Here is a 12,268-nt window from a genome sequence, read left to right on the forward strand (position 1 = left end):
ATGCATGGAGCTCAACCTGGGAGTGGAGGATGAGCGAATTGAGAGCTTTTGGGTAAGGGTTAAAGAGCAGGCTAATGTGGGAGACACTGTGGTGGGAGTCTGCTACAGGCCACCTGACCAAGACGAGGAGGTTGATGAGGCTTTCTATAGTCAGCTGGATATTGCCCCACAGTCACAGGCCCTGGTTCTCATGGGGGACTTCAACTACCCTGACATCAACTGGGAGGACAACACAGCCAGGCACAAACAGTCCTGGAGGTTCCTGCAGAGCATCGACAATAACTTTTTGATGCAGGTTGTGGAGAAGCCGACGAGGAGAGGTGGGCTACTGGACCTCATGCTATCAAATAGGGAGGGCCTAGTAGGAGATGTGAAGGTGGGGGGTAGCCTCGGCTGCAGTGACCATGAGTTGGTGGAGTTCAGGATTCAACGAGGAGGTGGCAGGGCTGTAAGTAGCCTTGCGACGATGGACTTCAGGAGGGCCGACTTCGGCCTCTTCAGAGACCTCCTTGGAAGAACCCCATGGGCTAGAGCCCTAGAAGGTAGGGGGGCCCGAGAGAGCTGGTTAGTTTTGAAGTGGCACTTCCTCCACGCCCAGCAGCAGTGCATCCCTGTGTGTAAGAAGTCAGGCAGAGGGGGCAGGAGACCTGCATGGATGAGCCGGGAGCTTGTGGCAATGCTCAAGCAGAAGGCAGCGGTATACAGAATGTGGAAAAAAGGGCAGGTCCCATGGGAGAAATACAGGAATGTAGTCAGGGAATGCAGAGATGAGAGAAGGAAAAGGTGCATTTGGAACGCAATCTGGCAAGAGACATTAAAAATAATAACAAAAACTTCTTCAAATATATTGACAGCAAAAGGAAGATCAGGGAAAACGTGGGTCCGCTGGTGAACGGGATGGGCACCCTGGTTACGAATAACACAGAAAGAGCAGAGTTGCTGAATGCCTTCTTTGCTTCAGTGTTTACCAAGGGCAGCCCTTTAGAGCCCCAGGCCCTAGGGACAAGAGAAGAAGCCTGGAGAGAGGAAGACTCGCCCTGGGTAGAGGAAGATTGGGTCAGAGAGCACCTAAGGAACCTCGATACCCACAAATCCATGGGATTCTTCCTCCCCACGTGCAGGACCTTGCACTTGGCCCTGTTGAACTTCATGAGATTTCTCATTGCCCAGTTGTCCACTCTGTCCAGGTCCCTCTGAATGGCAGCACAGCGCTCTGGGATATCAGCTACTCCTCTCATTTTCGCATCAGCAAACTTGCTGAGGGAGCACTCTGTGCCTTCATCCAGGTCATTGATGAATAGATTGAACAGGGCTGGACCAAGGACTGACCCCTGGGGGACCTCGCTAGCTGCAGGCCTCCAACTAGACTCTGCACCGCTGATCACCACCCTCTGAGCTCTGCCATCCAGCCAGTTCCTAATCCACCTCACTGTGCACTCATTTATTCCACACTTCCAGAGCTTGCCCAGGAGGATGTTGTGAGGGACGGTGTCAAAAGCCTCGGTGAAGTCGAGATAGACGACATCCACCGCTCTCCCCTCATCTATCCAACTGGTCATTCCATCATAGAAGGCTATCAGATTAGTCAAGCAAGATTTCCCCTTGGTGAATCCATGCTGACTACTCTTGAGCACCTTCTTGTCCTCCATGTGCCTGGAGACAACGGCCAGTATGAGCCGTTCCATCACTTTTCCAGGGACGGAGGTGAGGCTGACTGGCCTGTAGTTGCCCGGGTCCTTCTTCTTGCCATTTTTGAAGACTGGCGTGACATTGGCTTTCTTCCAGTCCTCCAGCACCTCCCCTGTTCTCCAGGATCTTTCAAAGATAATGGAGAGTGGCTTAGCAATAATGCTCGCCCCTTTCCTCAGCACTCGTGTGTGCATCCCATCAGGGCCCATGGATTTGTGAGTATCAAGTTTACCTAAGTGTTCTCTCTAATCTTCCTCTGCCCAGGACAAGTCTTCCTCTCTCCAAGCTTCTCTTGCCTCTAGGGCCTCGGATGCCAGAGGGCTGCCCTTGGTAAACACTTGGCAAAGAAGGCATTCAGTAACTGTGCTTTTTCTGTTTCTTTCGTAACCAGGGCACCCACCCCATTCACCAGTGGACCCACATCTTCCATAATCTTCCTTTTACTGCTGATATTTTTGAAAAAGTTCTTCTTGTTTTCTTTAACATTCCTGGCCAGATTTAATTCCAATTGTGCCTTAGCCTTCCTCGTTGCATCCCTACATTCCCTGACAACATTCCTATATTCCTCGCAAGGGGCTTGTCCCCTTTTCCGCATTCTGTATACTGTCTTCTTCTGTTTGAGTTTAGCCAGCAGCTCCTTGCTCATCCACGCAGCCCTCCTGCCCCACCGCCTGACTTCTTACTCATAGGGACGCACCACTCCTGAGCGTGGAGGAAGTGCTGCTTGAATACTGACCAGCTCTCTTAAGCACCCCCCCTTCCTTCTAGAGCCCTAGCCCGTAGGATTCTTTCGAGGTCTCTGAAGCGGCTAAAGTTGGCCCTCCTGAAGTCCGTGGTTGCAAGGCTACTTCCAGCCCTGCCACCTCCTCGTTGGAGCTTGACTCAACCAGCTCATGGTCACTGCAGCCAAGGCTACCCCCTGCCTTCACATCTCCAACAAGTCCCTCTCTATTTGTTAGTACGAGGTCGAATAGCCAACCTCTCCTAATTGGCTCCTCCACAACCTGTGTCAAAAAGTTATCAATGCTCTGCAGCAACCTCCAGGACCGTTTGTGCCTAACTCTGTTGTCTTTCCAGTTGATATCTAGGTGTTGAACTCCTCCATGAGAACCAGGACCTGTGACCATGAGGCTACTTTCAGCTGTCTGTAGAAGGCCTCATCAACTTCCTCATTCTGGTGAGGTGGCCTATAGTGAACACCTGCCACAGTGTCTCCCACATTAGCCTGCCCTCTAATCCTTACCCACAAGCTCTCAACTTGCTCACCCTCCACTCCCAGGTTGAGCTCCATGCATTCCAGTTGCTCTCTTAGAAAAAGAGCAACTTCACCACCTTGCCTTTCCAGCCTGTTCTTCCTAAAGCACACATAGCCTTCCATGACAGCACTCCAGCCATGTGAGCTATCTCAAAATGTCTGTAATTCCGAAGAGATCATGACCCTGGAACTGCATACAGATCTATAGTTCCTCCTGTTTATTCCCCATGCTGTGTGCGTTGGTGTACAGGCATTTCGATCCTGCAGGTATGTCCTCTAGAATATGTCCACCTAGTCCATGATTAGCACAAGGAAGTGACTTGGGAGCAGGTGGTGTGGACTGACACACGCCTGTTAGCGCTGCTCTCCCTGCTGAAGTCAAGGTGCATCACATTTTCCTAGGGGCTTTTACCCCTTTCTCATGTGCAGCTCTCTCAAGTCGCTCTTTGGGCAGCGAGCAACTGGGCAAGTGCCAGCAACACATGTGATACCACTACACCCGCCCACTGTTCAGGCTCATGGCAAAGACATGGTCTGAGCAGCTGCTGTTTCTCCTGTGCCCCTCTTGTCTAATAGTAAACCCAGCTGTGATCTTTTCCTGTTTCAGAGCGGCCAGTCTCGGGTATGTAGAGGATCAGGGCTTCTACTACTTTTCCTTCAAAAGCTCCTTCAGAAGCTTCTGGGTGCCTGGTCCATCTGTTGGGGGCCTAAGCTGCAGCAACCCCCTTCTCAAGAGCCTTGCTCTGCCAGTGAAGTCTGTCTTGGGCTAAAGCCCAACACCACCTGGGTCATGGGCTATGAGGTTGGGAGAGAGTGAGAGGAGGGCAAGCTCACTATGAGTTTGCATTCTTGGAAGTCCCATTACTCTGCTCCCACCTCTTTCACTCTGAGGATATCAGCACAGGTGGCTCCTGTGGTGTTAGAGACATGGTCTCTCCTTTCCTCTTTGCCCCTGTTACCCCTGTTCCAGCCAGCTGGGGCCACAGTTTCCCAGAACAGGTACTTGCTCTGGTGGAAGGAGAGATTTTCTTGCATGTAGGGCACCATTTATGAGTGTCCTGTCACTCGACCTGTACCGGGAGGCTAACGGGAGGCTCTGCGTGTGGTGCTGGGCCGGGGAGCACCCTGCCTGTCGCAGCGGAGGGCCGGGCTTTGGGCCAGCGCTGAGCGAAGCTGTGGTGCGGCTGGCTGCTCAGGAGAGCTGTGTGGGCAGGAGCGGGTTGTGCGCAGGCCTCCCCCATGCTGCACGGGCAGAAAGCGCAGGGCGCAGAGCTGCTGCGCGTTTCTCTGGCGGGCACAGCAAGGGCCTGTGGCTCTCGCCTGTATGATGGAGGCTGCTGCTTTCACGTGACACTTTTCCAGAGTTTTCATGTGGCATTTTTTGCAAGCAGAGCACTGTCTGCCGCTACTCCTCCTGTATCATAGTTAAATTTCCCCCTCAAACCCGGTGCTGTTCCTATCTCAGATGGGGGACACTCAAGCCGTTGTCCTCACTCAGGAGACAGGGGCTGTAGGGATGGATATGGGCAAAGCTCTGGAGAATAGCCCTTGTTGCAGCCTTCCTATGGACAGAAGATGGCTGGGACCTGCTCTGAACCACTCCCCGCTGCTGCATGTGCATGGACACACGGCCACTGGGGTGGGACATGAGGACCTCCCTGCCAAACAGCTGGGGCAGCTCTGCTGGGTGGGAGCCTGAGGTTGAGCTCCATGAGAGCAAGGGCTTAGTGGCTTCCACGTGGAGAGCTCTGAGCTCAGCACAGCTGTGCATTGAGGTAAGCGCAGGCAACACTGAGCTGCTTCATGAGTGCTGTGAAAGGCCTTTTCTTGCAAGGAAATGTGCCAGAAAGATGGTTTTGCCCAAGCTTTCACCTTGCACTGCTGGGTTCTGCTTTAAAGAGTAAATAGGACGAAATACGGGGTACTGAGCTCTGAAACAAGCTGGGGACCTTCATCCTGTTTGTAGGAAGTAGGACCATGTTGTCACTCTGCTGATGAGTCAGGTGCAAAAATGACTGCACACGAGGGACAGCATCTCCTGCTTGTTTAAAAATCAGTGTTGTGCACAGTGCTGTGACCTGGTGGCCGAGGGGTCTCGCTTACCCCAGCCTTGAGAGCCTGTGCTCTTTATGGTTTCTTTGTCATCATTTCCTCTCTTCCATTCCTACCCTACCTTTTCTTTCTCTTTCCTCCCTACCTGCTCACTTGTCCAATTTTTGATCCCCCGCTTCAGCTCTGGGGATATTCTTCTGCGAGAGTTTTGGAGGGAACAGGCGACAGCAAGAGTCAGACAGAACAGTCTAGGGTGCTGAAAGAGCAACTAAAAACTGATAAAAATGGTACTGGTGGCATTCCTAGCCTGTGCATTGGCAGTATTTCTATCCTATGTATCACAGAACCTATATAACAGTGCTTGACGCTAAACAAGCCCTTACAATGCACACGCAGCCTTGACTAGAAGCCAGAAATTGTTGTTTCTAAGGGTGGGAAAAGGAAAAAATATGGTGCTACTCTGTTCACTGGAAAGTAAAGGAGCATCAAAACATTACAACAAATAGGCTTTATTAATATTTGCAGTTGTTTTTGAACAGTTTTTCTCACGTTTCTGGATATTACTGTATGTATGTGGAGGTGTATGCACATATATTTAATATGTATATATACATATATATACACACACACATAAAGTATACTCTCAAATGCATTTGTCTGTGCTGAAAAACTACAGTAACATTCCTGTTTTACCGCAATCAAGATAGCCAAATTGGTAAACGCCACAACCTGCTTATGGATTAACATGTTAGAGGATGCTCTTTGCAATCTCTCAAACAACAAAGAGTTGGCAGAGCTATTCTTCTGCCTCCTGTATAATGTCTGCAGGGCACGTTGCAGGAGGTTTCATGCTGGCTCGAGTGCAAGCCTTTCTTGTGGTGACAGCATGTAGCCTCAGATAGTCCTGATAACTTGGTGAGTTAAATTTTATGCCAGTATTTGGGAACAAAGAGCAGCCAGAACCTACCTGCCGATCAAGTGTCAATGCAGTGCCCATGTGCATAACGGGGAAGAGGCTGGTGAGATGTGTGCTGAGCCATACCTGTGCTCAGAAGTGTGGCCCAATTTTTTCAACAGATACAACTTGCTTTCAAATGCTCAATATAGTATCTAGAGGAAACCATTCAATAGACATTTGAATCTCCTGGTTGCTGCTTGGGAGCCTCTGTAAGCGGTAGTGGTGGTGTGGTTATATTTATTTATATACTATTGCACTTCGTTTCAAAGTGTCTTCCTACATGTACAGCTTGCTGCATTTCCTAGACCACTTGTGCTTTTCTTGAATGGCTCCAGCAGGTTCACTAGAGCCCCTCTCAGCTAAACTGCACAAAGTTGCTGCAAGTAACCTGGGGAATATGGAAAGGGCACGTGGTGGAAGAGCACATGAAATCCGCAATGCTTTGGGTACTGTCTCTCCTATGTCTTACGTCTACACAGTAATTTTGAATAATGAGGTAGTTCGTATTTCTGCAGTAAAAACTTACATCTCTGCTTTGCTTTCCTGGGGATATTGTAGGTTTTACATCTCTTTGCTGCCTGATTTTGCCTTTCCCCTTACCTGCTCTAGGACACTTTATTGATGTTTAGCTGGAGCAGCATCTCTCTGGCCTTCTGCGTGCAGGCTTGTCTTCACAACCTCTGTGGCTAATGATCTGGGTCTTTGATTTACCTGCTTTATAGATGACTCTGTCTTGGGGGCTCTGCTGCTGTGGATCACTCTGCTCTCCCTGAGACCACCACTTGTGCTTGCTAAAGCCTGTTCGACATAGACATCTGTACAGCCTCAGCCAGCGCGGCTTGGCTTCCTTCCTGTTTTGACTTGAAATAGCAGCACCTGAAACGACTGATACTGTTTGGCACATTTGATTTGGCTAAGAATCTCACAGTCCTTACATAGCGCACTGCAAAACTGCCTTGGTTAAGAAGTCAGGCAATTAAAATCTCAGTCTGTTTCCTACAAAGTGTATCTATGAAACACGCAGTGTACCTGTTTTAGAGCTCCCACCTACAGGGCTTTTTTTTAAGGCATTCTTGGTTTAGAGATGCTTCCTATCTGAGGTGGTCAAAGTTCTTGGATGTGTTAGTCAATTCATAACCAAACTGCGAAATGTTCCCTTCAATGTACATATTAGCTTGTTCTGTTGCTGATTCTCACTTAAGATACATAGAGGCCCTTCCGGGGGGTTCAGGGTGAGATCAGGGCTCTCACTCCTTCCTCTGAAGCGGTTCTGTTTTGCATGGAACAAATATACAGTGAGTCTGTGCACATGTCTGCTTACAGCTGCTGCTTTAATGACCGTTTTATCTGAGCATTCTTTAAGCAGACACTGGGACTCAGTTCCTACCTTCCTTTGGCATTCAGGAGGCTACCGAGTTGCAGCCTTCTAGGCTTCATGAAACTTCCAGTGAAAAACTTCATGGAGAGGAACTTACCCCAGTTACAACAATGTCCAAAGAAATGGCGATAATGGTTCAAGTCTCCCTTAGGAAAGGCAGGAGTTTAGCACAGTGCTTCCTTGTCCAAGATTTAGCCACTGTGTTCCTAGAGATGGGGAGGTGGGACACTATCCCTAAAAGCTCTAAAACATCCTCTAAATATGCCTGCTACATTGGGTTTTGCTTATATTGGGTGATATAGTTTAGGAAATGCTTTATGTCTGTGTATAAATAAATGCCAGTTATGTTGCGTTATGAGAGCGCAAACAATCTCAACGTCATCTGCAGCAGATCCTGGGTACAAGGAGAAACTTTCTAGAAACAGAAATGGCCCCGTCTGTTTAGCAGCACCGGACGTGTGAAGCTATGGGCTGGATTTAGAAGGCTGCAGGGGTTGTTAGGTGAGAATTAGATGATCCAACTTTTGTTAACTCTAACACTAAACTTTTCACCACTGATTCTTAAAATATCTTATTTGAAGAGGGGAAAAAAAGAATCATTTTTGCCAGCTAGGTCTCCCTAAGCACTCATCTCACTTTGTTTGTTTCCATGAGTCATTTTTAGAATAGGCAACAATAACGTGACAACACTTGAGTCATACAGAGTCTGGAGCCAACTTCTTAGAGCGCAGAGCTTCCTTGCAGAGAGTCTGAGCAAGGGAAAAAAAAGAGCAAAAAATATCCTGAAAGAGCCTCTCACACTTGTGTGCATAAGTGTTAAAAAATATGGTTGGTATAGCTGAGTTCCTCCTGAGAAAAGCAGAGTAAAGTCTACCCTGTCCTCTTAATTTTGAGCTCTACAAAGGCAGTGGCCCGGGGCTAAATAAAAGATGAAAGAAAACTGAGAGCTCTGAATACGAGGGTCTACATGCAAATGCACGATAGTCCCTCAAGCTGCAGCACAGACCAAGCCAAATCTGCAGGGAAGGGAAACGGGGGAGTCTCCTTTCACACACTGTGCGGTGCCAGTTTGCTGTGCGCCTCCTGCTACTGAGTGAGAGCAGCATCCACAGGAACAGCGTTCTTGCCACAAAATACATGCAGCCCTAGCTTTTGCTGATCACTAATTCTGAGTTTTCTGAAGATCAGGTGCAAAGAGATCTTCCTGAAACACATGCTCTGAAAATCGCCTCCCAAGGAAGGGAACATCCTGTGCTCCCTGGCCCAGCGCAGCGAGCTGCCACGGGACTGACTCAGAGCTCCTCTGCGCAGGGGAAGCTTTTCCTGTCTGCTTTTCTCAGAAGGAGCTCAGCTTTCAGGATGTGATAGTTTGTTGTGGGAAGGCCCCATCTTATTGCCTGGAAACTAAGTTATTAGGGAGTATCAATTCCAAACTATGCAACAAAGGCGTAAGTATTTATTTGACCTCCTCAGATGGGAAAGGCTTCAGCTAAATGAATTCTGCTGCTTATAGCACAGGGAGTTCTGCCTTCACCTAAAGGAATTGCTTGTTCTGAGCCTACAAACCATCTGTTCTGGATTTGTAAGAAGGAAAATAGACTTCAAACCGCTAAGATAAATACAACTCTCTGCAGCATGGATAGGCTATAAAACCCACCAGTTTTATACAAGAATATACAGATGATAGCAGGACAGCCGTCAGTGAAGCACAGCTGGACCTTTCTCAGCCACGAGAGAGAGAAATGTTAGCAGATCTAGACAGCCAAAATGTCATTTTTGTTAGGAGCCCCTTTCCAGTGGTGGAATGAGAAACATTTGGTGGGACACTAGTTATCTGTTCAAGACATCTGTTTGAGACACACGTTGCTCCATGCATGTAAGTGGATACTGAATATTTAAACAAGTTTCACTTAAAAGTAGTGATACAGGAGACTGTTAAAAATGATGTGGCACAGATGGGTGTTTTGTGCATTTGACAGTGTTGGCTAAAAAGACTGCTTTCCTACATCACCAGTCTTTCCTCTGGTTTGTCTACCGTGATGCAATCGATCTTCCCTATTAACACGTATACTGTACAAGTTCCAAAAATAAGAATTGTAGATTTTTAAAAAAAAATTAAAAATACAAAATATAGTTCAAGTTGCAGGTGCTTTTTCTAGCTGAGCACAGACAGTTCAGATTTTTCAGAAGTGTCTTGTCCTAGAACTGATGTTAATCTGTAACACCAAGCCTGAATATCAAGGGCAATATACTTCCTACCATATCATCAACTGAAAATAACCACTCAAAATCTTTCAGTAGCAGCAACTGTACCTTACACTCACATCTGTCTAGGGCAAACCTGAGTCAGGGTAAGCTTCTTCCTTGCACAGCTGCTTTCAACTGAGTGGAGTGAGCCACTCATCTTGCCCCATAACATGCCATTTGTCCCTTAAGGGGAAAAAGAAAGATGCAGAGGAGTATCATTTTGCCTTGCACTGCCGTGAGCAGCAGCTGTCTTGAGTGAATTGCTTATGTGAATGTATTTGACTCAACCTACTAAATGACACAAGGACTAAGAAGTCATCAGCTATGCCTGACACATGCTTACTTTCTTGTCCCTGCTTTATTGAAAACAAGAAAATAGTTGATGATGGAGTTGTAAACTTCAACAAGAATGTAAACTTCAATACACTAGGGGAACCGACAGTGATATGCTAGGGAAAAGACTGCAAAAGCCAGTTTGCTAGGGAATAGCAAAGCCCACTGGAAGAGAATTTACTGGGATAGTTGATAGTTGTTCTGCTGTAGCGATGACCAGTGACTTGGGGAAGGAGCTAATTTAGCTACAAAAACACATCTTTTGTTGCTACTTCTGGAAATGGGACAAGGAAAAGGTCTCAGTGCAGACCATAAACCCATCACTGAAATCAAATATATAAACTGAATATATTAAAGCTTTGGATTTTATTACACTTAATTTCTTCTGAATATCTTACCCTTCTCTCCTGTTGAAGATACACCTAGACATGAGAAATGGAAGGATAAAGGAGAACTCCACTAAATGTGGAGTACATTTCATCAGAGTCTGTGTAGGCCAGTTTGCCTCCTGTCACAACAACGTTTACTTCATCTCCTGCCTTGAGGTGAAGAACAAGGTGGAATGTCCCAGGGCCCCCACATGTCCGTTTCCCCGAGTAGGGTTTGTGATACTCCAGCAGTTCCCTTCTGTACCCTGCCGTGTGGAGCTGAGCGACGCTTGCGTTGGAGACAGACAGCACGGCCTCAACATACTCATCCCTCTCGGGAGCCAGCACAGCCGTGATCAGGTAGCGCCCTTCGTACGGCGACGTGAAAATGCCTGCACGGCAGAAAAAGAGGGAGTGAGCTCTTCTGGTCCATTCAAAATGGAGAGGCAACACTGCTCAAAGAATGATGAGAAATCAAATTATAAATACATAAAAACTACCCTTTGCTTCATACACAGGTACTTGATACTGCAGCAAGGTCAGTTTGCACCACTGACCATTGATAGCAGCCATGAGAGCAAAGAGGTGCAAAGAGGTGCTCTGAGCCACACGGCATCGCCAGTATTTCAGGCTGTATAAACTGCTGATATTGAGACAACACTGATGCCAAGGGCACCTCAGTCATAGCAGACAGCTTTGCTAGTTCCCACACAGCCCTAAGGTTTAAAGAGCAGCCAGGTCAAGAAAGCACAGAAGTGTTTGAGGGTGCATGAGGGGTGGAGGTGGTTTACATAGAAGCCCATGTCACAAGTAGGAAGCAGGGGAAGAGCTGGCCATAGGCAGATGTGGTCACACTACAGGTATATGGCTTAAAGCCATATTCACCTCCTCCTTGAGCAGAGAATTTCATCCATGCCCAGATCCCACAAAAGTTCAACTGCTGCTCTTGTTTTAAAGCCTACCAGGACTTGAGCAGAGGGAGGTTACTGCTCGTGACCTCCACCTACCTGCTGCTCCCTTGCAGACCTCTTGCTCCCTCCCTCCCTCCCCAAGGCCACCTGGCCGGCCAAGTTGCACTGAAGCAGGTTAGCAAGAACCAGGACTTTGTGGTCTGAGGTGGGGGGAGGTGCATGACCAGCTCTGCAGGCTGAGGGAGCAGAGACTAACACTGGGTAGCTGTAAACAACCAGCAGCCGTGAAGTGCACGCCTGTCCACATGCACAGGAGGCTTTTACTCAGGAGAGCCTGTCTAGAGGGACTTGTGTGTCTTCTTTGTTCAATGCACCACCATGACCTGCGATAGCATCAATCACTAGTAAGCCATGCTGTTGCCCAACTGGCATCTCGATGGGCCCGCTCTTGAGCTGCTACCTGTGTCGGGATTGTAGTAGTCGCCGTCGTTCACGAGCACTTTGTTAAAATGAACCACACCAACATCAGTGGGAAAAGGCTTCTGTGTGAGCCCAGCAGAAAAGGACACCAGGGAGGGCACAGCTGCAGCAGGTCCTAGAATTGACAAGAACATGATTTAGGGTCACATCGGGAGGATGGCACAACCTTTCTCAGTGGTTTGCAAGCCAACACCCCTGTTCCTGCGTCTACTCTACTCAGACTAGTCCCGTCACTCCTTCAGGGGTGCTGAAATGAGCAGAATATGTCTTGCTGGCCCAGGTCCCAGCTGTCTTTCTTCAAACAGACCAAAAGCCATGAAATCCCCACCTTGGGCATAGGCTTCCAGCTCTGGCAGAGGAGCTAGTGCTTCCAGTTCCAGCTATCAGAGCCTTCCTTTCCCTCTAAGGAAAAGGTAACATGGCTTGTAAATGCTGAAAGTGGAAACACCAGCCTCACTGCATTTAACACGTTTTATTTCTGCAGACTTTCTTCAGGATCCAAGCAGCCCTGGGATGTCTCTGCTTTAGGTTATTATTGCAATGGCAACAGAAGTCCTAAAGGTTCACAGCTCCTGCCAACTTTCCTAAGTATGTTTC

General features: G+C 48.1%; 1 protein-coding gene across 1 annotated transcript in view; it reads right to left on the reverse strand.

Annotated features, from left to right (window-relative positions):
• Positions 1-10,250: 10,250 nt before the first annotated feature.
• The window catches only part of EMILIN2 (elastin microfibril interfacer 2), a 28,676-nt gene continuing 26,658 nt past the window's right edge, over positions 10,251-12,268 (reverse strand). The window contains exons 7-8 of the mRNA XM_088524085.1: positions 11,652-11,786; positions 10,251-10,672 (exon numbers count right to left, since the gene is read on the reverse strand). Coding sequence (XP_088380211.1) covers positions 10,335-10,672; positions 11,652-11,786 — 473 coding nt within the window. The 3' untranslated portion in view covers positions 10,251-10,334. The remainder of the gene's footprint in view (positions 10,673-11,651; positions 11,787-12,268) is intronic.

This window comes from Tinamus guttatus, unplaced genomic scaffold, assembly GCF_059628265.1.
Source record: "Tinamus guttatus ecotype Peru unplaced genomic scaffold, ASM5962826v1 Tinamus_guttatus_pri_ptg000203l, whole genome shotgun sequence".
Taxonomy (NCBI): Eukaryota; Metazoa; Chordata; class Aves; order Tinamiformes; family Tinamidae; genus Tinamus; species Tinamus guttatus.